At 45.6% G+C, this 27,089-nt stretch overlaps 1 protein-coding gene and 2 long non-coding RNA genes across 5 annotated transcripts; all 3 read left to right on the top strand.

Annotated features, from left to right (window-relative positions):
• Window positions 1–448: 448 nt before the first annotated feature.
• Window positions 449–10,783, top strand: LSM11 (LSM11, U7 small nuclear RNA associated). 2 transcript variants are annotated; one of them, XR_010615031.1, is made up of 5 exons: window positions 449–1,007; window positions 5,145–5,284; window positions 6,050–6,133; window positions 7,539–8,939; window positions 10,667–10,783. XR_010615031.1 is itself a non-coding variant. In XM_065690298.1 (4 exons), exons 1-4 carry the CDS (start codon window positions 581–583, stop codon window positions 7,941–7,943), a joined length of 1,056 nt encoding a protein of 351 aa, XP_065546370.1. In that variant the 5' UTR covers window positions 449–580; the 3' UTR covers window positions 7,944–10,783. The 2 variants fall into 2 exon arrangements, 1 of the variants encoding a protein (XP_065546370.1); XM_065690298.1 differs by having other exon boundaries at window positions 7,539–10,783.
• A 1,338-nt stretch (window positions 10,784–12,121) lies between these two features.
• Window positions 12,122–16,298, top strand: LOC136019760 (uncharacterized). The gene is made up of 2 exons (XR_010615032.1): window positions 12,122–12,272; window positions 13,769–16,298. It is a non-coding gene; the product is annotated as an uncharacterized LOC136019760 (long non-coding RNA).
• A 4,964-nt stretch (window positions 16,299–21,262) lies between these two features.
• Window positions 21,263–25,504, top strand: LOC136019736 (uncharacterized). Of its 2 annotated transcripts, XR_010615024.1 has the most exons (3): window positions 21,263–21,564; window positions 21,735–24,947; window positions 25,067–25,504. It is a non-coding gene; the product is annotated as an uncharacterized LOC136019736 (long non-coding RNA). The 2 variants fall into 2 exon arrangements; XR_010615023.1 differs by having other exon boundaries at window positions 21,735–25,504.
• The last annotated feature ends 1,585 nt before the right edge of the window (window positions 25,505–27,089 follow it).

The following is a 27,089-nucleotide window of genomic DNA, read 5'->3' as shown; positions in this document are numbered from 1 at the left end:
GAATACCCCTTTGCCTAGTTTGGGTCAGGTATCTGATTTCTGCTTCTTCCCAGTGTCTTCTCACTGGCGGAGCATAAGACTGAAAACATCCCTTGATAGGAGTAAACGTTACACCCGTGTCTTTAGTTGTTGCTGTCAGCATTGTTCTCAGGCTGGAGTCAAAATTGCAGCACTGCACCAGCTACTAAGAAGGAGGTGATGGAATCCGCCGCAGTAAAACTGCTTTGCAGCAGTAACACTCGGGGCCTTGCAGTTCCGTGCTTCACACCCTTTCACGGGCTCAACCGCAAACTCCACTGCAAACACCTTTTGCCCAGGGCGGTGCCGCCCGGGCCCACCGCCGGAGCCATCCCCGCCCGCAGCACCACCGCACCACGCGTGCCTGCCGGCGCAGGCGGGGCCGGCTCCGCCCCTCGGGCCCGCCCCGGACGCGGGCGGTGCTCCGCGGCCTGCTCCGCTCTGCCGGCCCCGCGCCGCCCGGACCGTGCTCGGTGTGCGCGGCCGCGGGGGGCTCTCCGGGCGGCACGGCAGTGCCCCCTAGCGGCGGCGGGCTGCCCCGGGCCCCTGCCCGCGGCCCGGCATGGAGGAGGACGAGGCTGCCGCGGGCGGCGCGGAGCAGCGGCACCCGCGCCGCCGGACCGGGCCCGAGCGCTGTCCCAGCCCCAGCCGCCTGGACGTGAGCTCCAGCCGCTTCGACCCGCTGCTGGCGCTGTACTCGGCCAGCACGCCGCTGCCCTTCCCCGCCGCGCCCTGCTTCAACAACCTCGCCGAGTACGAGAGCTTCCAGCGCGGCCTGCTCCGCCCGCGGGGCCGCCGCTCCGCTCCCTCCCGCCGCGGCCCGCCCGCTTCCCGTTCCGCCCGCCGGGGCCCGCCCGCTGCCGACCCCGAGCGCATCCAGCGCCTCCGCAGCCTCATGGTGAACGCGGGCCACGAGCAGGAGGCGGCCGAGGGCGGGGGCACGGCCCGGCGCCGGCGGGCACCGCGCAACGTCCTCACCAGGATGCCCCGTAAGTGCGGGCGGACAGCGAGGGGCGCCGCGGTGGGGAAGGGCGGCGAGGGGGGCCGCAGGCAGAGGCGGAGGGTGTGAAGGCGCGGGTCTCGGCCGGGGGGTGGCGGGGGAGCGCTGCAGGAGCTGAGGGATGTGGCGGGGCCCGGGTGTGGCCGGAGGCGTGGAGCTGGGATGGAGTTTGGGGAGTTGGGCGGTTGTGTTCCGGAGGGGGCGGCGGCGGGGTGACGGTGGATGCGGGTGGTGGGGAAGGGGCAGGGATAGAATCCGGGTGGAAAACGGTGCGTGTGTGTTAGGTGGAAGGGTGGGGAGATCCTGTGGATATGAGGAGCGCTGAACTTCGCAGAAGTGCTTATGCAGAGATGACACTCGCTGTGGTGATGTGCTGCTCAGCTGTGTGGTTGATTGTGTTGATCCTCTTGATTGTAAGGAAAATAGGATGTGATACTGCTGTGCGTTTAAAAGTGCACTTTTTAAACTAGGAATGAGATTTGAGTCCGTTCAGTTCGTGGCTAAATCATAACCGCAGCATGAGTCTGTAACACGCTGCTATATATATCTTAGTTACTAACTGTACATCTCAGGGGCATAAATACAGTGCTGGCATTTCTAATACCATGATGGTAGAACAGTGGTGGGAGGCCGGAGGCAGCTGTGATGCTGATACAAGTTTCTTCTGTAAATCTGTGGGTGCAGTCAGGACGATAGCCCCTGCACATGAAGGGGTGCAATTTGTGTGCCAACGCAAGCATCAGATGGCATTGCTATCAAATGAGATGTAGCTTTATTAAACACATTGTGTGTTTTCCGAATCAAAGTATCTCTTCTAATCACCAGCATCACCTTAACGATGTTGTTCTAAAAAGGCCAAGCCCAGAATGTTCACTCCTCAGTGCCCAAAGCAGACCTTTGTCCTTGCTTAGACATCAAAGCATAATGTATTCATTGCTGTAGGCCTGCATGATGCTAATGTCCCATCAACTTAGCATTCTGCACAAATGCAGAGACTCTGCTGGTGTAGGATTTCCAAATGAACTGACCTTAAATACTGTTTTAGCATCCTCAGGATGACTGTGATGGAATTGGGGAAAGAAAAAAAAACCCAACCCAACTGTGAAAATTAACTTTAGTGGTGCTCTAGCAAATAAATTACATGGTTCCATTAAGAGTACGTATTTAATATCCACACATCTAAGGCTGGGCAGCATGGACTTTGAAGCAGACTGGCACAACTGCCATGAAAAGTGCTATTCAGCAGTCTGGAGAGCTTTAAGAATAACTTATAGTCAAAAGTGCGTGCTTTCCCTGTAAGAAGGGGGTCTGTCCGCACTGCAGATGGGCCCACATTTGAAGCCTGGGTTCCGAACTGGTGGCTGCATCTGAAAGTAACTGATGGGTGGTTTGCTGCATCCCTGTGCTCCCAGGTAGCTGTGACAAGGTACGATGTGTTCCCTAAATTCACTGGGTCAGAAGTGTAAAATGGGGCTAACATTTTGCCTGTTACAAGACACAATTTCAGATGCAGCCATAAAAGTGAGAAGGAAGCTGCTCGAGCAGTGCCTGTATTGGATCAGTTCAGGAGAAGCTATTCCTAATTAACTTCGCATTTACCAAAGGGGCAGAGAACTCATGTGCAGGCGGTTAATGCAGAGCAGTTAGAAAGGCCTTTGGTAGTGCACTGGGTTATTTCAGCTGTCCTCATTTGCTTTGCTCTTATTGCTTGGGTTTGGTATTGTTTTTTAATCTTGCCTCTTAAAGCCTTGCCCTGAGGACAGGGACTTGAACTTCACCAGAGTTTGGATCTTTATTTTCTCCCTTCTGGGGTACTCACGCTCTGGCTTGCAGTAGTTTTTTAGCTATTCTTCAGAATCCTGGTATTAAGCATGTGCTTACTGTACACAAATAGGGATTGGATTTTGAGTGCAAAACCAACTAGGTACATCTTTCCTTGTGGATTTAAAACCTATTCATATTGGTACATAACAGCATCAGCAGCCACAGGTGACTCTAGCTGTGTGCTGAGCCTGGTCACCCGAGGCTTTGATGCTTGCAGAAGAGCAAAAATGAATTCCTTTCATTGCCGGTTTTATTGTTTTGCAAGAAGTGGATGTCAGATTGTTTAAAGGCTTTTGGATTCTGTGCTCTGCCCTTTTGATCAGATGAAGCTGAAGGTTTGCCCTGGTAAAGCTGCAAGGGCAAGTGGGAAGAGTGTGTATTGTCTAGGTTTGGTACAGCCCCAGTGTTCTCCACCAGGCCTAATGGGGTGCTGACAGTCAAAGGCATAGCTGGAAATACAGACAGGATGTGGGTTTTCACAAGAAGTTGTAGATAAAGTTCCTATATAAAGGGAACATTGAAATTTAAAATCTGACTCTGATATGATGCTGTAGATTGTCAGAGTTGGTTAGAAAGAAAGAGTGTTCTCTGATTAAAAGCATCCATCTTTGTGATGGTGGCACCTGTGGTTCCTGCAAATCCAGAACATCAGTTCGTCATCAGTTTGGCTGAAGGAAGCAGAGAGACTTGTGAAAAGGCCCCCATAGGCAGAGCTGGGAGGTACTGAGGCAGCTTATGCTCTGTGTGAAAGCAATTTTCTCCAGCTACCCAGCTGGAGAGGGCTGGCAAGACGACAGTGGATCTCAAAAGATAAATGTCATTAGGTTAATTCAGAGGCAAGTGCTTTAGCTTTCCCTGCTGTGGCTAAGAATTACCATGCAGGCAAACACTGCAGATAAGCTGTCATATGGCAGCGCTTTACACACACAGGATGTATCTTCTAGCGTGCAAATCAAGCCTTGAATGCATAGTCCCTAAAGCACAAGGCAAGAGATCATCCCTGACTCAGATATTTTATTAATAGGAAGAACCATGTGAGATTTTAGACCAGTGTTTTCCCCTGGCTCTCAGAAGGAATTTTACAGCAACCCTGGGGCTGTGTTTGCACAAGCAAATGAGTAGCTGTAATTTAGCACTGGAATGGCTTTGCCATGGTGTAGGTGGAAGTTGTAGAGTAAATAATATCTACCCCTCTAGGTAACTTACACTTGCAAAGATTTTCTAGTGTGCAGATAAGGCGTGTGTGTAGCAGGTAAGCTGTACGTTTTCCTGAATCCCATTGTGCCGAAAAGGGGCCAACAAGAAATCTGGAGGGGGACTTCTTACAGGGCATGTAGTGCCAGGACAAGGGGGAATTGCTTTAAACTGAAAGAGGGGAGATTCAGATTGGATATTGGGGGGGGGGGCGGGAATCACTGGGGGTGATGAGGTGCTGGCACGTGTTGCGTAGAGATGCTGTGGCTGCACTGTCCCTGGCAGTGTTCAAGGCCAGGCTGGATGGGGCTTGGAGCAACCTACACTAGTGGAAGGTGACCCTGCCCGTGGGAGGGGGCTCAACTGGATGAGCTTAAAGGGTCTTTCCAACCCAAACCAGTCCGGGATTAGTGTTCTTTGGGTTAGCTGGTTTCATTGATGGCTGTTGCCTAGAGTAATTTGATTTCTTTGCCAAGGACTTGTACATCTTTGAAGGGTGTTCTGCTGCCTGCTGAAAGTTCAACTGAAACAATACATTTTCATCAATTTAAACAGATCCAGTTTAGGTAGTTGAAGATCTTTGAGTCAGTCATTGTTTCAGAAGTCATGTAAAGAAAAGGAACACACCTGATACAATAGTTTATTAAGTAAAGTGACTAAGCTGAGGTAGCCTTAGCTTGGCATTGTCTTTTCTTCATAACTCACTCTGCCTCTGTGAATGGTCTTTTCCCTCTGAACCACTTCTGTTTAAGATTAGCATTACTTTGCATGTTTCTGAAATGCAGCAGAAAGATTTTCAGATGAGGCTGTTTTGGCTGCGGGTTATGTAAAGCGAAACCTTCATATTTTCTAAAGTCTTTGCTGTCCCCACTGTAAGAAGAGGCTAAAAGAAGATGGTCTAGTAATGACAACTGCAGTGCATTACAGTGCTACAGGGCTTCTCTTTTCTTTTGCTGGGAAGACAAGTGTTGTGCCAAGATCTGCTGTACTCCTACTCTATGTAGGAATATACTATGTATATTCCTATATTCATATATTTTTAGACATATATATATATGTATATGTATGTATTTTGTTGAAAACCTGTGGTGTTCTTTTTGTGGTTTAGTCCATGAAGGCAGCCCACTGGGGGAACTTCATCGCTGTGTCCGAGATGGTGTAAGAATCAATGTCCATATCCGTACTTTCAAAGGGCTTCGTGGAGTCTGCACAGGGTTTTTGGTTGCATTTGACAAGTTCTGGAATATGGTAATTACTGTTCAATTTAATTATTGTATCCTTGATTTATAACTGGTATATTGAAAACTTGAAATTTGCAATAGGTTTGAGCAAACTACACCATGAGAGGATTAATGTGGTATTGTGGTTCATAAAACTAATTTGCTCTGGCACCGAGTGCTGGGTTACAGATGAAAGTGGTGCCTGGTGTTGTATTGGTACATTTGAGAGGTGCGTAGCCATCTTAGAGAGGTTTTATGTGAGAGAGGAGCTTTGAAGAGTTCCCAACATCTTCAAAGGTTTTGTATAAGAACTCAAGAAGGTGGAATATGAGGAATATAAGAAGCTTCCAAAGCTTTCTCTCAAAACTCAATCTTCTTATAGCCACTTCTTTGTTTTCTTTCACTAACATGTCATTGGGATGTCGGTGACAGAAGCTTTTCCTTGTGTTCCACCTCATGAAGATTTTAAAGACAGTGATGGAAAAGCACCTATTAAATATTTGTGAGCATGGAGCTGTGAGAAGTTTGGAAGTGGGGAGTAGGGGGGGATTTTGCAGGTTCACAAAGGTTTTGCAAGTAGTGCAGGACAGATGCCAGGCTTTGCTGCTGCTTTTATACCTCACTATAACTTGGATGATTAAGAAACCAGCTTCAAAGCACAGCTTATTCGTGGGATGGATTTTCTCTTAGATAGAGCGTAATTTCATAGTGCTGTGACACAAAGCTGGTCCAAAGCTTCTTTTAAATGTTTTCTTTTAATCTTGACCTTTCTATTTATTTTATCTTCTTCTAGGCCCTCACAGATGTAGATGAGACGTACAGGAAACCAGTGATGGGCAAAGCGTTCTACGCAGAGCCTCAGCTCTCACTAACCAGGGTAGGTAGCCATCTCCGGTTCTCATCTGGCTTTTTAGTATCTCCTTTTTCAAAGCAGTAACAGGTGAACATTGATTGGAAAACTGTGTTTATATTTCAATACTTTACTTCCTTTTATTACAGATGACTGCAACAATGACTTGAACTGGTTTTCAGATCACAGCAAAGGAGTTTTCTGACCTTTTTGAAAGTTATTTGGTAATAGTTCAGTGTTAGAGAAGTTCTACTTTGGAGTTGCTAATATCAGATCGCAGTTGCTACCACTGCGTAGTGCAACATGCTGACATTCTATAAGATCACTCTGGGTTTTGATTTGTTCAGTGCATTGTGTTGCATCTATGATTGATCTGGTTCACGTTTGTCCTGTGCACATTTGGCAGTGCATAACTTTGATACCCATGTTCATGGAGTGACAGCTTTTGTCTCCACCCAATGAAACAGTACATCTGTGTGGTCACTCGAACTTGTAGTCTAGGTACTGTGAAGCCCAAGATTTGGGACATTGCTCCAAAGCAAGACACTCTGTAGGATCCAGCTACAAAAATGCTGTTTATGAAGTTGAAAACTGAAGAGATGATAGATGAAATTTTGAACAATGAAGGGGAAAAAAAGATGTATCAGAGCTGTGCCTATTGAATGGCAGAGCTCTGGGCCTTTCGCACCTCAGAGAAGTGTCACAAAAACACTTAAACAGTTTCATTATGAGGAATTTACTTTCAAACTCCTGCCATTTCAGTCTGTTTTCTGATACATCCCACCCCTCCTTTTTTAAAGATGAGTTAAAAATAATCAAGTTGCCATTGTTTCTTCAGTCCACTCTCACAGGGATTGGTTTTCCATCCTGTTGCTGGGAAAGGGACAGGCTAACCGGGAATCTTCTTCATTTGTCTGTATTTCATAAAATTTTGCCTGCTGCCAGAGTAAAAGCAGTTTCTTTTCCAGTTTCAGCACATGTGTCCTTAGATTAATGAGCTCATACAGTGCTCTGGATCTGCTGCTCTAGCTTTTATTATTTTTCTATTGTTTGTGGCCTGCTCATGTCCCAGAATACCCGCTTGGCATCATTTAGTTTGTTTTGGGGAACACAAAAGGCCCATCATGGGGCAGCTTGGTAGCTGGCTGTTGGTCTGGACCAGAGTTAAATGCAAATACATAAGTATTGCTTCCCAAATTAAATTCCTTGGTGCTCACATGAAGGCACTCGTGCATGCAGCAGATGCATTCACCTTATGTCACCGGTGGACTTTGGCAAGAAAACATAGTCTTTATTGCTGATAAAGATTCCTCACTAATTATTGTATTGTGAGCTCTGATTTGGGATTGTAGATGCAAATACCACATAGTAATGCTGAACAAGCACCTCTTGTTTTATGAATGTGGTCATATACACAAATGCTCTTTTACAGCTGTTTAACAGACTCAAGCTGCAGGATTCCTCAGTAAAGAAGGGAGCCGACTCAAAGACTGTCTCAGAGGAGCTAGCCCTGACAAATGACTCTCAGATGCTGGGGTCGAAAGCTGGATCAGGACGAGGGAGAGCAGAAGATGAGCGTGAGAGGCAGAAACGCTTGGGCAGAGCTGGAGAAAAGAAGATGCCAGGTGACAGTTCACATCTGGCTGCCAGAGGTGAAGCTGATGTGGGCAGTGGGACTGCCCGCACAGAGGGTGCCAGTGCTGGTGGTACCCGTACAAGAAGCCAGTCACGGAGGAAAAGGCGGCCCAAAGTGGATTACCAGCAGGTGTTCACACGTCACATAAACCAGATCTTTATTCGAGGAGAGAATGTTCTGCTTGTCCATTTAGCACATTGACTTGGCTGAGCCTTTGTCAGTGTATTTATTTGATAGCATGAATTGCCACTGCAGCTCATACCGCTATGTAGCGTTCTCGTTAAGTATGATGGTACTGTGACTGGTTTCCCATTGCCATAACAAGATAGGGGAAATACTTCTAACTGGAGCATCCTGAGCTTGATGCCAAAGCAGCCTCCTTAGATCTCTGTTGGGGATTTCTGTTGCTGACGTGGTCAGAAATGCTGTTGTTTCTGTGAGATGGGCACAGATCCTGCAGCTCCTTAAAAAGAAGCTAAACAGAGAGGGCTGGAAGAGAATGTTGGTGTACTCAGCTACAGGAGCTAACTGTGGCCCACGTTTAAGGAGCTTAAGGTTTTTATTTGCATGTTCTGAGTAATCTCAAAAGAAGGTTGCTAATGAAACTGATAGTTTATCTGCTGCTGTTACATGGGTGTTCTCTTTTCCAGACAATTCTGGCAGTCGTTTTGGAAGCATGAAAAGGTGGAGTGATGTGCTACTTGGTGGCTATTAGCTGCTTCTTCAGTTAGCTCTCTAATGCCCTGTATGATAGAAAGCCTCTCAATTGAAAACTGCTCTTTTTCTCTGAATAATGGAAGGACATTAATTTGTTTTTACAATATCAAAGCTTGGGCTTCTATTTCTATGCTGTGCTTTAGCCCTGTGTCACCAGCAAGCAGCTAATGTAGCTGATCCACGGGCCTCCATATTTGGAGTTTCTCTGTAAATATTGTGGTTGCACATAGCAAATTGTACTTTCGTATTTCACCCATTTGCTGCTTGGTGTAATAGTGAAGTTTGCAAAAATGTCATTTCTCAGATTTAAGTGTTTGTGCTGAGCACAACTGTACTGTATCTAAGCGCCTTTCAAGTTCCCTCTATTGAAACTAGAGGTGCTGTGTCTCCAGCAGTTCTTACGGAGGAGAAATCTTCATGGGTCTTTCCTGTCCATGTGAATGATGTGTCATCTAATTCCAGTTAAACTGAGCTTTGGAGGTGCGCTTACAAATGTTTTGAAGTATAAAAGTCAAAGTCAGCTTATCATATAACTGCTTTCCAAGAGAGCTACATGTAGAAGTTTGAGGGTAAATGAAGCTGTTACATTATCTAGTCTATTCCCTTCGTCGTGAAAGGACAGTAGATTTCATACTGCTACTCCTGTATTCATCTCAGCTGCCTTACGCTTTGTGTTTAAGATGAAGTTGGGAAATTGCTTTATAGTAGGGCTTGTATTGCATATAGAGGTCATAAGTCTTCAAACCGGGTGACATATACTCTCAGTGACATGTATTTCTGTTGCTGCAAATGCAACATGCTGCTTGCTTGTCATTAGGGGTATGTCTGGGGTTTGGGTGGATTACAGGAATCGTTTAGCAGGAGTTTCTGGACACACAAGGCAGCTGGATGCCTCTGGGGGAACCTGAAACTTTTATAGCAACGTTTCAGAAGACACGGGCCCCTGAGCTGCAAACCCAAGTTAGCCTGGGACAGAAGTGCCTCAGAATAAAACGTACTGTTGGCAAATCGGTTTCATCAAGGGGTGTAAGGAAAGAATATCTACAGTTTCTTGTTATATATAACTTTATTGGTGTCATCCCTTCCTGCTATGATCTGAGACTGGGCACTGAAAAGATTCTTCTCTTGGAGGTTCTTGTTTGCTCTCCTTTAGTGCTGTTCTTGGTTGTGTTTTCATGTGGTCTGCAGTTCTTCTCCCTACCTCCTTCTCTTGTCAGTATTTTATCTCTTCAGGACATTCTAATCCTGGTTTAGGAAGACTGTTCTTGTATTCACCCCCTGTTGTCCTGGGTTTCTGAACCTTTCCTGGTTGGCTTTCTGTGTGGTTGCCAACTAACCAGAACGCTCACAAATTATTAGAAATGTGAAGCTTACAAGGGGCTTATTTCTGCTCCTGACTTCTCCTCAGCTTTTGTGGCAAGTGAATGCTTGTCTTCATTATGGTTTTGGCTGTGGGTTGCTTTTTCCCCTCTGCTTTCTGACTGGTTTGTTTTTCTTTCAGTTTGGGATGACTGATCTCTGCCTTTTCCATTCATGCCAAAGGCTACTGGTTTTGACCTCTCCTCTTTCCTTCATGCTTGACCAAAGGGTGTCAGATCTCCACTCAGGCCTATGTACTATGACTTCTAATTGAATTCTTGCTCTTCTTTACCTCATATTCTTAATTCTCTTGGTTTCCCTGGTTTATACCACCTTGTGTTTCCTTTCAGCAGAACCTTTTCTCTGAAGCCTTGGAGGTGTTTGTTGCTTCACATCTACAAGTTTCCCTTTTTACATTTTATGAAAAGTGCTGGTGCTTCGACTTGAGTTGGTGCCTTGATTTTTATGCCATCACTGACACCTTCTTCCAAAATCATCACCTCGGTCAACAAACCTGGTTAAGAACTATCCAGTTTGTCTACTTCTTTTGCTCTACCTCATTATTAAACTATTCCTCCTCTGTTCTCATGGTTGTCTCATTTGTGGAGTTAGTTAAAAGTCTCTCTTCCAATTTAGATTTAATCGCTTATTTGGTGGTTGTTTCCTGCTTCCTCATCCACCTCTTACTATTTCCAAGCTGCTTCCTAAATAGAGCCTCTTTGGCAACTTCAGATCTTCCAAAATGTCTTCCTTTTCCCTACTTTCTCTCACATTGTATCTTTTTTAAGTTTATTATCAAAGTGCTAGTTTATGAATTTTCTCTTTCATGCATAACATTTGTGATTTAGTCTCTTTCAAGCATCATGATCGTGACTTAGGAAGCCATCCTGTACGTGTGGCACTTGCGTGTGTAATACTTCAGCTGAAGTTGCTCTTTAAATAAAATTGAATGTGATCTTCCGAAATGAAGTCTTCTACCTCACTGAAGCATTCATGTAAGTCTGTTTATGAAAAAAAGAAATCAGCCCTTGGAAGCAAATGAGCTTTGGTTTTATTAATTTATTGATTGTTTCTGGTTATTTATTTCCATGTTTTTCCTCTTCCAAACTCAGCATAAAATCCAGGTTCAAAAAGCTGTCTGCTTCTAGCAATTCCTCTCTTGCTGCAGTGTCACAGGGATACGTGACTGTGCACACCTCGAGTCATCGTGCTAAAGAATGGAGAGTAGGAGCAGGAGGTTGTCTTAAGAAAGAGCAAGCTGTGTGAGAGTGAAAAAGCTTTGGGCCAAGTATAAGAACCTCAGAAAGGATCCCAGTCCTGGTTGCAACCTGTCCAGTGGACATTGTTCAGCCTGGTCATAGATGATGCCACAGGTCCATCTCATGGTGTCATCATGTATCTTTCCATTGCCAACACGGTTTGGTAGAGAGCCAAGTCTCATGATTATGTTAAGAGTGATTTTGTTTGTATGGTGATATAATTGTAGGGATTGCAGATGGTGTGAAAGGGGTTTTTATGGAACCACAGCATAAAACCTTGCTGTGCCGTGGAGTTGCAGGGAACTGGTAGGGATAATCAGGCTGAGAGCTGCTGTGTTATGGGTATCTTGGCTGGGATAATTTCTTGAGGAAACCTTTTGCACAGGTACTTAATTTTTACTGAACACTTCTTAAACAGGGCTGTGGCAGTAGAATAGAGAAGGTCAAAGGAGAAGGAGCTTGTAAAAGGTGTGGGTTTAGTTGCACCTCTCCACTGACTTCTCCAGTGGAGAAGTTGCCTGGAAGTTGTTTGGGGTTGTTTTCTGCTTAGTGACAGGTATTTGGCATGTCCTCACCAGGTGATTACTTGAAGTAGCCAGTGAGAACTGTTTTCCATCTGCTTCTTGTCTTTCAGTTTCTGGATTTGCTGTTTCTGATGCAGCTTTCCCTTCTGCATCATTTGGAAGCAGGGCAAGGTCTCTCAGCAGGAGTAGGCTTGACTGCCCACTGGACTCTTTTTTCCCTTTTATAGTAAGAAGTATTATACCTGGTCTAGGTTTGCATCCAGATCTCCTTTAGCTATTATTGGTTTTCATACTCTGCAGACTTCTGGACTTATATGTTCAGAAGAATTGTATATCTTGGATTGATTGGAGTAAACTGATTTTTGGTTTTTTAATATTTTTACTTACTTTCCTTGCTAGGTTTGCTTAGTTTGCTGTTGCAGTCACCTGCTCGTACCTGCGAATCACTGTGGGTGAAGAAATGTCCAGAAAAAAAGCAGCAGAGAAAAAAGATGTCTAATTTTTGTTGAAGGTGACATGCTGTCCACACTTAATGTTTATATTGCTTACCAGCACTGACCTAAGTGGGATGGACGGAAACAATGATTTTATCCAGAATCTTGAAAGAAAATGGAAAGACAGCAGGGACAGTAAACTGGAAACACTCAGTTTCTGAAGATGTGTATCCCCAGGTAAATTTCTTGCCTTTGATTAAACAGGTCAGAATTATAATGACCATCTTAAATTGCAAGCTCTGCATCTGGATAAAGTTGGAAGGCACAGTGTTACACTCTTTCAGAGGCAATGCAGCAACAGTAGCAGTAATGCTGATTCCTTCAGCCAGGCAAGCTCTTGCCTTAGAAGCTGTTGATTTCTATGCTAGTGTCTGCCTCAGAGTATAACTGCAAAATACTGCAGATTAATAAATTAATATTTAAAATTAATGATTAAAATTAATGCTTTTTCTTCTGCCTGTGTTGTGAAGTGTAAAACATAAATGCTGAAATGCACATCTTCTGCATCCCAGAACTGTTTCAGTTCATGCTTTTGCTTCCTGACATTGGCTTACAAATTTAAAGTTTATACTGTAGCAATCCTATGACAGTCTTTGTTGTAACAGAATGTATGGAATTCTTAGTGTAGTTATGATATTACAAACCAAAAATACCTGCTCCCCTGGATATTATCAAGATGCACAAATGGAAATGTATGAAGCCACAGCTGGAAGAAGAGGTGGTAAATACTTCCCTTCTAGTGAAGGAAGGTGATCCTTCGTTAGAAGGAGTAATTACTTCTTCACTGAAGAAGTAATTTCAGAGCTAATTCTCCTGGTTTGCAGGTGTCATGGTAGTTGAATTAAGCACACACAAGGCGCAAGCTGAAAGATGCATGGCTCAGTTTGTAGACTTGAGTATCAGCAGTCTGACTTTATAATGAGCGTTTCTAGAGAAGAAACAGTTTACAGCCCTAACGTCTGAAGCATTAGCTCCATGCAGAGCTTTCTTGTCACCATTGTCCTTTCCCATAAGAAGATAAATACAGGAGGGTTTGTATTTATTCTTGTGTTTATTCTTGTGCTGCCCTCTACGATGTTTTTCAAGGTGTACATAGCGGAGAGATCTGACTTAGGTGGACAGAGGAAGAGAGGGGTGACCGCTTGCAATAAGAACCCAAGGGGTGAGACCTAAAATCTAAGCAGTATCCTTCTGTCTAATGAGCTATACATCTAGCAAAGGAAGATAGAGTCCAAGCTGAGCTTTATTTTTCAGTTTACCAAAAATACTAATACCCTGGTTGGGTATACTTGGACCAAAAGAGAAGAATGCACTCACGTTTCCATTTAGAGTCTTTAACTCTGTCAGATGTTTTTCCAGCAGTGCCTGTCTCACCTTCAGATAAATATTATTATGAGTTTTTGAAGTCCTGTTCTGTTCATGTAGCCAGTAATGTGCATTTTGTATTCAAAGGGTGCTTTTTGAAATGAGTGTCATTAGAAGGACACCCGTTTTCAGGAGGTTACATGTAGTCTTCTGTGCTGATTTATAGAACACTTTTTAAGACATCACAGCTTTTCCTGTCAGGAGTTGTCCATGTATCTGCAGGACAAACATCAGCTGTTAATGGTAGAAATGTGGAGTAAAACCTCACTATTGAAGAGCATCTTTTGCTGATATTTTTTACCCGTTAGCATCCTGGGCAATAAAAAACCGAGGCCACTTGGGAACAACTGGGCACGTGTGAGGGTCCCCCTCCAGGTGGGCACTGCAGGATCAGTGTGCTTGAGAGAGACTTTTCTTGATGGAAAGGAATGTGCATAATCTACTGTAAGTATAACATGGACCTCTGTACATTTCCCCAGCTCTAGGCTTTCATGGCATGCTGAAAGGAGAGGAGAGAGGAATTACTTTACTTTGTGATAACTCCTTGGAGTGTGAGGGTGCTTTCCAGCCTGTGCCCTCTTGTCATGCTTTGGCCAGCACTGGGCAGTTGTGCTCTGCAGGTGAAGGAGGAGTTGTAGAGACAGTTCTGGAGTGCAGCATCCATTATGCTGTGAGTGTTTCACAGTACAACCGTATCCCAGAAGTCTCTGCCAGACTCCATCCCTAGTCACTGACACGTTTCATCCTGCCTCTAAAACTTTGCAGAGGAAAGCCAGTGGGAGAAAAAACAAGTAAGCAAATTTCCCCTTTTGAGGCAGGGATGGTGAAAGGCTTAGTTATCTTTGTCAGCTTCCTGGGGGTGCAGGCAAAAGGCCTACCTTAGTGGAGGAGTGTCAGAGATGGCTTGTCTCATGATGTTTACAAGTCCTTTTAGATGTCACTGTAAGTGCTCTTGCTTTTAGCTGGTAGAAGTGAAGGCCTGTCAGGGAAGGAAAATGGCTTCTGATGTTCCTGGGTAACTATTTTATTAGCTGCTAGCTTCATAGTACACACTTGGATGACTTAGCTGAAGAAAATTAGTACACCTGAGACTTTCAGTCAGTCTTGTATTCATTTAGAATGAAAAGTAGTTTGATCAGCTTGTGTAAAAACATATCCATCCTTTTTTCCTCTCAAAAGATCAGTGCTCTCCCTCAGGAAAGAAATGAAAGCTGCTCCTGCTTCTATAGCGATTGCTTCTGATTTCCACAGCTTCAGAGCAAAGTGCAGCTGTGTCATTGTATCTTCAGCGTGACACATCATTCTGAGGTGAGAAAATGAGAGAAGCGTTCAGTTTCTTTACAACTGCAATGGGCATTAAGAGGGGAGCAGTTGTGTTGACCCCTCTTCAAACGGGGCATGCATCCACTGCAGTCGCATGGACTGGGACTTGGTAACCAATTAGTCATCTATAAAACTTCCTTAATGAATCACAGAGGAGCAGCGTGACCTACCACACTGACATGGGACAAATTCCCATCTCTCTACTGCCACTTGCTCACTGAAAGGCCTTGGCAAGCCACTTCCTTCCCTTTCCCTCGTGCTCCGCAGCTGTAACACATCTGAGAGCAATCCTTACCCTACAGGGATTCGGGAAGTGGCGAGTGCTACACAAGTGCTAAGTATTGCTACTAAAACTATAATATGTCAGGTAACGCAGATACGTACATCATCTGCCCTCTTCAGGCACTTGACTGTTAGCCTTAAGTCTCGGCACACTGAAAACGTGCAGGATATCAGGTACAATGACACCCTTCAGTCTTGAAATTACTTGTGTCTTCAAGGTCAGATTTGGTGACTTCAATATCTGTTTCACAGCTGCAATACCATGTTTTGGCCAAATGGTGATAAATGAGAGTGTAACTTGTTTGTAATTCCTTCTCTGTCTTCCTAAATATTTTGTTTCTTGGGAAGCTGATGCTGCTATGAACACACTGAATTTGCAGCGTTCTGCTTTCCAGATGTGTTTATATCTGAAATTGCCAAGACTGCAATGCAATAAATATATCCCTATAACTGTTTGCTTCAAAGCATGTTTTTTTCTGTGTTCTGTCAATACACAGTGATGAAGCTGCTACTGCAGCAGTTAGGACAGGTGCTGGGATGTGGAGACTGCCAGGTTTGAATGCTAGCACTGCTGCCTAGTCCCATGACTCAGGGGAAACCAGTCACTTGTGTGTTCAAAAGTGTGTTAACCTATAAAATAAGATCATTATACCTGTCCTTTAGAGGTGCAGAGGAGAGGTGAACATCATGTTGAATGTGAGAACTATTGGCCTGATAACTCCCAAGGTCTGTTACCTTAGAGTGTTGTCTTCTGCTGTGCCATCAGGAGATGGTTTTCCAGGAGCCAGGGAGGTCCACAGACAGCATCCAAGCGTCCAGCCCAGCGTGTGCTTTGCCAGCAGGGAATCTGACTTCCAGGAACCTTTTCATTCCCATGGTAAATGATGCAGATGCATTTGGATCAGAGATGGATGTAGCTTGCTGGAGATGGTAACATACCCATGCTCTGGAATTCAGATGTTTTCTAAAAGGATTAATTCCCACTGCAGCCTGGGAGCCATTTAAAGAGAGCAAAATCTGTGGTTTAAAGCCAGGATGGGCAGTATGAGGATGAATGTAATGAGGAGGATCAGACAGAGAACTCACAGAAGAGGTCCGCAACCCATTGACTTTCATTTGCATTTTAAAGTGCTGTACACTGGGAGTCAGCCCTGTCTTCCATGTGTATGATGTTTCCCTGGTGTCTTACAAGATGATTTACAATCAGTGTGGCAGTAAACTCTTACTCCTTTGGGTTGCAGTTGTGTCCGTTTAATTTACAAGTCCAGAGGACATGTGCTTTCCTTTGATATTCATGCAGGTGTTTAAGGGTGTGCGCTCAGACACCTGCCTAAATTGGAGTCAAAGCTGTTGATAGAACTGCAACAGTTGTACTCCCAAGCTGTTGGGGAAGCAAGTCCTGTACTGCCACAAAAAAAAACCCCAAACAACCACTCCTGAGCTTTTCTCATTGTGTTTTAGTTCATTTTATATATATATATATATATATATATATTTATATATAAAATATATATATATAAGCTCTCTCTCTCTCTCTCTATATATATATATATATAAGCACTAACTTTTCTAGTGTGCGAAAGTCTGTGAAAACACTGTGCCATGTCAATTAGAAGCTTCTGTGTCCTGTGCTGATGTAGTAGATGAAGCATTTGGGCCCTTCTTGTGCTGCTGTGGGCGAAGGCTGATGGCCAGGGTAGCTGCTGGTGGGTGTGAAGAGCTCACTCACCCACTCCACCAGGCTGTAGTCTTATATTGCTCCGCATGTTTGTAAAGCGAAGAGCTCTGCTCTGGCAGGTAACTGTGTGGATGTTGGTGTGGGTTTTTCTGCATGCAAGTGACACATCTGAGTGTGTTTAAGCAGATGTTCTTCTGATAGCCCAGGAGAATATTGCTGAAATTAAGGGAAGATGATTGTGCTGGAGTGGGGAGGAAAAGTCACAGATTCCAGAGTTGATTTTAGTGCTTTCTTGGCATTCTACAGAGCTTTCTGCTCATCTTCCCGATGTTGTTCTGTCCCTGTTTTGAGAGGAGAATTGAAATTCTTAGAGAAAAACCAGGGGAGGAGACATCCTCCTGTCTGTGGGAAGTTTCACCTCTTCTAGCAATGCTGACGGGGGGGTTAATTATCAAATGTTGCCTGAATTCTCTCAACAATTCTCAACTTGAAGTTGTATCTCCTTGCTGTGAATGATTTATTAGCCCAAAGAGCAGCTTATTGCCCCCCAGTTTCTTATGAGCCTGGGAGATGTCACTCATCTTGGCATTTATGAGTCTGTCCGTAATACATACCAGTGTTTAGGTTTGATTGTCAAGTTTTCCACAGCCTTGCAGTCCTCAACAACTTGAGTATGACAGTGTTCAAGAAAATGAAGTTTTAATGATCCAGATAAGTACGTTGGTGATTCCCATGTTTGTTTTATGGGTCAGTTTGGGTGATACTGAGCAAGTATCTGAATAATTAAAATAGGAATCATAGAATGGTTTGGGTTGGAAAGGACCTTAAGATCATCCAGTTCCAACCCCCCTGCCATGAGCAGGGACACCTCACACTAAACCATCTCATCCAAGGCTCTGTCCTATCTGGCCTTGAACACCGCCAGGGGTGGAGCATTCACCAGTTCTTTGCACAACTTGTTCCAGCGCCTCACTGCTGGAATCATTATATCCACTGTCCATTCGTTCAGAGCCCTAAATTGAAGAGCACCACATGGCAGTGATACTGTGATGGCACCGCTCTGCCTCGGATCTGCTGGAACTCAGTGCAGTGTTTGTGAAGCTCTTCCAAGACAACTGCATCCGTTCCCTTCACCACCCTGGGCAGAGGGGGCAGCTTTCCACAGGAAGAGGTAATTGTTTGCAACCTGATGGCTGCTGTGAGGAACGTGTTCTGCGTGCCCCTGCCACTGTGCTGCCTTGTGCTTGGGAAGTGGTGGATGCTGAGGTAAGGCCCTGTGTGTCCTCTCTATAACAGCTGCATCTTGCTCCATGCCGGGCCTACACAGGTCTTGCTTTGAGGGAGTCCTACTGCCGTGTATGCAGGTCCTTTCTGAAGGTGGGGTTGGGAGAGTGAATAGGTAGATCCTTTATATGTGCAAAATGACCTGTGCCAATGCCCAGAAGGTTTTACAGCTTTGTGTCGATGCTCTGGCCTCCGCTGGGACAGCTGCAGACCCCTCAGACCCTGTTCTGCTGCTGCCAGTCTGAAAGAGCAGAGGACCTGGCCCCAGTGCTCTGGCTGAGGAAACCCCAGGCAGATGGATGGGCACAGTGGGGGCTGAGGTGTGTTCCTGTTCTGCACTGCGGAAACTGCAAAGGGACTGAACTTGTCTCTTCATTGGCACTAAATACTCAAAAGCAGTTGTCCAAAGAATCCCCTACGTGTGACAGCCTTTCAGGCTGCTCTTGCCTCACCTGGGAGTCTTGGCCAGATCACAGAATCCCAGACTGGGTTGGGTTGGAAGGGACCTTAAAGCTCACCCAGCTCCAACCCCTGCCACGGGCAGGGACCCCTTCCACTGGAGCAGCTTGCTCCAAGCCCCTGTGTCAAACCTGGCCTTGAGCACTGCCAGGGATGGGGCAGCCACAGCTTCTCTGGGCACCCTGTACCAGCGCCTCAGCACCCTCACAGGGAAGAGCTTCTGCCTAAGAGCTCAGCTCAGTCTCCCCTCGGGCAGGTTCAAGCCATTCCCCTTGTCCTGTCCCTACAGGCCCTTGTCCCAAGCCCCTCTCCAGGTTTCCTGCAGCCCCTTTAGGCCCTGCAGCTGCTCTCAGGTCTCCCCTTCAGGAGCCTTTTCCAGGCTGCCCCAGCCCAGCTCTCTCAGCCTGGCTCCCCAGCAGAGCTGCTCCAGCCCTCGCAGCACCCCAACGGCCCCCTCGAAGACCGTCCCCGCAGGTTATGGCAACGCGGGGCTGGCGATGCCGGCCGGGCTCTGCCAGGCCCTGCGGCTGCTCCCCGGGGAGCGGGACGATGCGCAGGCCCCGAGGGGAGCTCAGCCGTGCGGGGCTCCGCGCTGAGCCCCGGCGCTCGCCCCTTCCCTCCGCTTCCACGAGGTGGCAGTAGAAGGAAAGGAAACGCGGGGCGGGCGGGGGTTTGACTCCGGGAGCCGCAGGAGGTCAGTCTGGAAGGGAGCTGGGGCCTCATCCGGTCCAGCCTTTCCGGGCAAAGCATGGCCGAGAGCAATGTCCCAGCACCCTGCCCAGCCGAATCTCAGACGGGTCCAGTGGTGGGGAATCCACCACTTCCCTGGGAGATTACTCCAATGGCTATTATCATGGACAAATTTTTCTCCTGTGTCCAATCAGACTCTCCCCAGGAGTAACTTGTGCCCATCACCCTTTGTCTTTTTCATGTGACCCCTGTAAAAGGGCAGTTGCCTTCTTTGTAGCCACCCTTTACATACTGAACATGGTGATAGAGTCACCCCGAGCCTCCTTTCCTTAAGGCTGAACAAGCCTGGATCTGTCTCTCCTCATACGTCTTCCCAGCAGGTGAAACACCACCGGATCTGTCACAGGGGCTGTGCAGACACAAGTCTGAAGACCTTGCTGAGAAGCAGCCCCTAGCAGAGGGGACCATTGCTGGACCAGACTGCAGGAGCAGCAGCGTGGCTCCCAGGTAACTGCTGTCTGCGTGTTAGAGTAGCGGGAGTCCTGTAGCCATCCAGCACGGATGATGGCCATGGCTGGTGGAAGCGTTGGCTGTGGGAGGAGAGCAGGACCTGCTTGATGGTGGGTGTACCAGAGCACGGCTGGAATAGTGACCGCTAGCAGATGCGGCCCAGGCTGTAAAACAGTGCTCCATGGGTACCCACATCTTGTCATGTATTCACAGGCAGAAATCATGTACAATTTATGCATGATGCTGAGGAATAACTCCTTTAAAGTAATATGCTTTGGGTATATGCTTCTGTGCTAGAGCTCTCTGTCAATGCACCAGCTTTGGAGAAGGAAACAGCCCCTTTTCTGCCCTTTTTGGAGATGAGGCTCAGGTGCAATAAGTTTTACCCATCAGAGCATGGTCAATGGAACAATTGTGATGGTCTGATCAGTAGAAGGATGTGAGAGTTTGAGGGGAAAAACTGATGCTATCATGCCAATGGCATAGAGCAGCAGGAAGGATGGCAAACAGGATAGCGATACTGTGCCACGTGGAATGGTGCTCTGGCTGTAGAGGCTGGAATCAGGCATGATCTGCATTGCCAGCCTGAAACAGGTCCTTGATGTAACTTGCCCTAAAAGCAGCCCATTGGTGTGACTTGGAATCAGCTCCCATCTCTTCCAGCTCACCATTGGCGCTCAGGGTGTTGCTTGCATTGTAGTAACGTTTGCCTGCACATAGTCTAGTTTACAACAGTGCTTTGCATTGGGTTTGCCCACCCTCCTCATGTGCTGACAGTTTTACACTGGTGAGATAGTGAGTATTAATGAATTCATTTTAAAAGCAGCTGTGTGCTTGTCGTTCCTTGTTGGGTCAGGAGGCTCTGAATTCCCCCATTCCTCAGTTTGCTGTTGTAATTAAAAACACAGACCCCTAAAACAGGCTTGTGCTGTCTTTGACTATTCAAGACATGGCAAATGTTAGTGCAGCAGAGTGTGCATCGCTTGCAGAAAGCCATCCTCTGTCCCAGCCTCACATCTATTACCAAGTGTAAACTAACGAACAAAGAGCTGGTGTTTGCCACAGTATCCAGGGTAAGGGCTTTCAGAAACTGCTGCAGGCTGACAAGGGAAGATTGCAAGAGGCTGCAGCCCCTGACCTCAATAAAGGCTTCAAAGGAAGCTCCTGAAAAATTGTTTTTGCAGCACAAAAAAGAACTCCTTTTGGTAAAGTAGCAGCCAGTGCACTTTAATAGCTGAAACCACGTCAGGGCTTCTGCTGACTGGGTGGAAACGACATATTTACTTTGCATGTAGGTGCTGTTCTGTAATGTCTTTTTTTGCTCCATTAAGAAGAAGAGGACTTGATGCTCACGAGATGAAGGTACCAGCTGACACCCTCCCCTCCCCCCGAGGAGCTGGGGAGCAAGAGCCAAGTGAGTGCTGGTTCCTGCGGTGGGCTGGGGTGCTGGAGTCCCAGTGCCCAGAGGGAGAGGAGACCCTGAGGAGCTCCTCGCCAGCTCAGCCACCTTCCTCCGTGGTGCCCCTGGCTGTCCCTGCAGTGGGAGCACACAGGCAAGGCAGGGGTCTGAGGGAGCCCAGGGCTGTGCAGCGCTGCTCACACAGCAGGTGTGCTGCTTGCTTGGCCCTGGCCACAGCTTTTGCCTGTTTTCCTCCTTGCCAGCTTGTGGCTGCTCCAGCCCTTTTGCTGCCCTGCGTGTCAGGGTTGTGCTCCCTCACACACCAGGTCATTCACTTTGGCTGCAGCACTCTTGTCTCTCTCTCGTCAAGCTGCACGTCCCGCAAGAGCCAGACCCACTCTCTGCCTGTGCATGGGATTGTATCCCACTGGACCTCATTCCCAAGGCTGAGACCCATCCCTGCAGAGAGGCTGCTTGTGGTGAGTGGGGAGGCCAGGGCAGCTCATCTCTCGTCCTGCTTCACCTTCTGCCTGCTGCCAGCCCAGGCTTCAAACACGGGCCATGGGCAGCTGCCCCTTGCTGCACCCAGTGGCACAGGCAGAGCAGGCAGCTCCCTTGTCGTGTTTTTCCAACCCTTTTTAGTTTGCAGGTACTTAAGATTTCCCATGAGCTACAAGCCCCAGTCTAAGGAGCAGCAGGTGACAAGCATCTGGTTGGGCTCTTTCCCACTGCCCAAAGGTGGCATCCATGGAACAGAGATAAGTACAACTGCCTCCCATCAGTATTCACTCTTTGCTCAGTCTACCCAGTGCTGCTGCAGACCCAGAGGCCAGGAGAAGGGAAGTGACAGTCATACATATGGGACAAAAATGGGAGGGAGACTGATGTGGATCAAACTGGGCTGGAAAATCACCAAAGGCAAGGTGATTTCAGGAACCACCTTTGTGTTTGGGAAGTTTAGGAAGCTCAAGTAGAGGCAGACACTTCCTCCTCTCCTTTTTACACCTTGGTAGCACTTGGAAGGATGTGGTTCCCTGAAGGGAAGGGACAAGAGGTGAACAGAGGCAAGGGCAGGGAGACACCTGAAAGAATGGAATTTCCTGGCTTTTAGGAATTTAACCCTTAGTGTTCTCTCATCCAGGATTTTGTTTGCAAAGCAAAAATAGGGAAAGGTTTTGGTAACCTCATAGTATCACCAACAGTTTGTTAAAAGACTAATTGCCAAGTAGCTTATGCATGTGGGACCATTAGTAATTCTGTAGCTATGCAAATTAAAACAGTGATGTATGATTTATAGCTTTAATAATGTTCTGAAGGCTCTTAAATTTTAATCACTTGCAACATCCTTTTTAATATTCAATTACTTTATTAACTAATTAGGTCACTTGCTGAAAAAGCACATAAGGCTGGTGCTATTTTAATATCAGCTGAACATCACAAAATACCTTTGAAATGGTGTAAATGGTTTATTTATTTTAAATAGATCATTAAGATGCTATAATTAATAAACCAGTTACAGAAAGAAGACAAGAAATTGATAGGTGCCAAACCACAATAGCAGTGGCTTCTCTGCTTACTTTATAAATGGTCACAGGGATGCTGAACTCTGTGAACGTGGCCACTGAAGCACCTTCCTAGATAATTCGTATTCAGCTGAAGGGATAAGGCTCAAGATATGCTTGGTTCATTATAGATGCTTTTTGTATGAATTTGGCTTTCTATTGATAAAAGCTCCACAGATGACCTTGAAAAGTTAAAATGTTTGAAAGGACAGCCCTCCTTTGCTGCCTGCTCTTTTGTCTGCCTCAAGAAAGATAAAACCGTAACATTTTAGTCCTGCTAATGCTGGGCTGAAGGCAGAGCTCTTGCGGGAGGGAAGGTGGGTGCCTAATCCACGACCTACCTGCTCCACTCAACATGGGTGAGCACTTGCTCCTGCCCAACCATATGGGCTATCGCTTTGCAAAGGTAGAAAATCATACCCCTGCAAAACCCACAACAGTGCTTGGCTGTAGAGCAGAGCTTTACACTTCCAGCTTACACCAACCCTTGATGTAAAACCTGAAATTTGAGAAGTTAAATTTGTCACCAGCGTGGCTGAAACAGGCTTTGAATACTTTTCTAGTTTAAAACTTAGTAATTAAGGGTAAGATAATTCCTAGAGTAGTATTTAAGTCAATCTATTTAACAGATTCTGGCTTAGATTACATCAATGTGATGATACACAGCGCAGTAGTTTTCTCTTGCAAAGTTGCTAGAAAAGATCTACAGTAATTACAGAGCATCTTCCTTGCTACCATTTTCATAATTAAAACCTGTAAATCAGGGGGGTAAAAAGCATAATGCTACAGCAATCATTCTGCTAAATGTATGAGTGCCCTTTACAAGTGAGATACAAAGAAAACAATTCCAGATCTCAATTCACAGGGAGTTTGCTGGGGTCTAACACACCTATGGTCCAAATCTGGCTCTGAGGCAGTGTCCTGGCATGATACAAGGCTGCACCTCCACTTTCCTAGAACTGAAAATAAAAGCTACCCCTGTTGCAGGTTACTCAACAGTTGACAGCAACTTGTGCCATTGGTGTGGCTTAAGATGAAATCAGAGCTTTTCCCTTTGGAAAATTCTACCTCATTAATATTTCTCATCAAAATGATGCTCCCTGCTGCAAGAGGCTGCTGTTCAGCAAGACTGTATCCCCTGAAAGGAAGAACCTACTGGACTAACTTGGGCTGGGTTAGAGAACTGTGCAGAGGGAATGAAGGTGCCTAAAATAATGCTAAATGTAGTTCACATTTTCTGGGAGCTGCCACAGGAAATAAAGGTGCACAACAATAAAATATAGGATACCAAACGTTGCTGCAAGTTGGAACAACGTATGATACTACTACACACCTTGGAATAAGTGCAGGTACAACCCTTCAGGGGTCAGAGATACTTACATAGTCAAAGGAGATGTCATTGGTTTTAGGTGTTTATTTATTTCACCTTACAACACTGCTGTTGTACAACATGGCTCCAGGGCTGTTCCAAGTCTCCTTACAAAGCCCCAGGTCTCTGTCAAATAGGTGCATTTTTATCTCATTCCTGTAACTTCTCCCCAGTCATTTATACACGACTGATTCCTGTGTTGCTCAGATCATTTGTGTAGGAAAACCCACACCCTCCTCTGTCAAACCAGCCTAGCTGGACCTGAAAATAAAAGGTGACCAGAGCCTCAAACACAAGTGCTACTGGGAGAAATAAGGAGACAAAACTCAGCAGAAACCACCCTCAGAGGTTTGACTTTAGGATCTTAAAGGTCTTTTCCAACCTAGTTGATTCGGTGATTGTGCTTGGGAGTCCAGCGGCTGCAGCAGCCTCCTCCTCCACGAGTACCTAGGAGCTGTTAACCTCCCCGGCTCGATTCAATGTGACGGTGACACTTCACAGCACATTGCATCCAATCTCATTTGAGGCTGACAAAGATTGTTTCTGTTTTATATCTATTGGTTTATTAATGGCCTACAGCCTCTTAAGCAGATGCATATTCATTAGATAGCCAGCTGTTAGGAGGTTCCCAGATGTCGAAAGTAGCTCTGTCTTGGAATGCATTCTTTTTTTCCCCCCTTACTGTAAAACAAAGTAATTGTAGCTCTATTAAAGAACCAGTTAATTACTGAACCAGTACCTTATGGCATGCTTAGAAAAAAAATAGGATCTGCAAATTTGTGAGGAGTAAAGGCATGTCTGAAAACAGAGAGGAGCTGAGCCTTCGCTGTGCTGTACACATGCAGAACTTACATAGATGGAGAGACCTGGAGTACCCCATGTAAGGAGCCCCCAGCTGAAGCCATCCAGGGATATATCAAGTTCTGCAAAGGTACTTTCTTCATTTTCCACATGCTGCAAAATTTCTCTTACCTCTTCTCCTTCCTGATCAGAATAGTGGATGCAGAAGCACATAAAAACTGAAAGCGAGACACATCTCATGTTTTAAAGGTCATTTACACAGAGAAGCAAACTTCCACAGCATCCCAGCTAGATCATGCTGTAACCAGACCATTGAACAAGCTGTACAGATTGACTTATGGATTCCACAGGACATCCTCTTCAGTCTCACAACATTAACCAGGCTCACCTAGTTGTCTTTGCAACTTACTATTTTTTCTGTTCATAAAATCATCCAATGGTTTGCGACGGAAGGGACCTTGGAATGGGGTCTGGAACCAGATGAGCTTTAAGGTCCCTTCCAACCCAAACCATTCTATGATTCTGTACTTAGTTGCCAATTCTCTCCTTCATACTTTTAGTTTTTGTCAGTCAAATCTGTCAGCAAGTACATGGAGCTGTACAATAAGTGACTGTTGCCTGTGCTGACAGTTCTGACTACTAACCAAAAAGTTTTCCTTGCAGATAAAGTATTTTGCTTAAAATAAAGACTTTTCTTTGGTCAGTGACAGTCTGGAATAAAACCTGGGGGGAAGAAAAAGGTATTTAAAAAAAAAAAAAAATCACATCTCCATTAAAAGCTTTAATCTGAACCAAGCAATGCTCCTATAAAATGTCATATGCTATAAAAGTATTTACAGTCGTGCACAGAGGAACATGGAGGCAATTTTGTAGAGTAACTCCTGGAGCAAAGGCCTCTGAGAATAAAAGTGTCTTTAGATATTTGTTATCCTGTTATAGTTGGTATCACCTTGAGTATACAACGCCTGCCTGCATTATGTAAACACATCATTGATAAATCCCTCCCCCACCTCCCGTCAGCTCTGTCAGGCCGTTCCTACCTGACAGCTATAGCTGAAACAGATGCTGCTATAAATACCCTTGTTTAGCTGGTTTGAGTATAATTTCTTTTGTAGAACATGGTGGATGCTCCAGTTAGCACTGAACTTGCACCTGTGCTGGAATTTATTACTCTGTTGTACACAGCAAGATGCATTTTTTAAATGATGATATAAAACACACGCACAGGGGGTGGGTTATGATGCCCCTTTCTCCTCTTCTTCGGTTGAAGACATCCTCTACAAAGGATTTAACTAATTTAAGTGAACTGTTACTCAGTTTACAAGCTGCAGAAGCCAGAGATGGTAAAATTTACCTCTTATGACCAGTTGATTCCCTCTATTTGCTCTCTGCAGGCTCCAAACTCTCCTGACAGTTGCTGCTTTTCAGCTCTGTGTGAAAAGACCATTCAACTAAGCTGGCAATGGTTACAAGGCTTATAGTTGGGCTTCTGAACCTCATGGACTTAGGAGACTAACCATGATAACATAAGCACATGCAGGCTTCTGGACTGCAGTTACAGCCAGACCCAGCTATAAAAATGAAGAAAGGAGTTGTATTAGGCAGCAGCTAATAAATGGTAGATCTGTCACTATTCACACAGTAGCTCATTTGTAATTTTACCTTGAATGGTAACTTCTGTTTTCAATATGCTACTTTTCTTATACCTGAAATATCAGATATAGAAATATTTTATAGCCATCTTAAACCAGTTTACTATTGTTTTAAGCAAACACAACCCACTTTATATTTGATCTTTATCTAAAGCTGTAAACCATATTCTGCTAAGCACTGCTGCCTATGACCCATGTCCTTTAATGGGGGGGAGAAAGAATGAGATAATTTTCCTGCAACGGGCTCTAGTCAATGCAGGTTAAAGATGCATGGGGAGGCAGCTGGCCTACGTGCTGAAGGAATCATTCTGGGTTTTCTTTTCTGGTGTTTGGTTTGATTCAAAGGATGTCCTTAGTTCTCATCCACCTGCAGCCAGCCTTCCTGGCTGAAAAACAGAAAAAAGAACCCTTCTTTTCACACTCCAACCAACCTCCTTTATAATTAGGATATTGATCCATAAGATAAACAACTATGGTAGGGGCAGTGAATCGGTTCAGTGCTACAACTGCTCCATAAGCCTATGTACCCTTGGCTGAGATATAATGGACACAACCACAAAGATCCACTCTAAACTGAGCAAGTGTTTTCCAGAGGAGTTATTCAACCCCTGACAAGTATG

The sequence above is a fragment of the Lathamus discolor genome, chromosome 10, assembly GCF_037157495.1.
Source record: "Lathamus discolor isolate bLatDis1 chromosome 10, bLatDis1.hap1, whole genome shotgun sequence".
Classification (NCBI taxonomy): Eukaryota; Metazoa; Chordata; class Aves; order Psittaciformes; family Psittacidae; genus Lathamus; species Lathamus discolor.
Note: the sequence above shows the minus strand (reverse complement) of the source record. Positions and strands in the feature narration are given on the sequence as shown.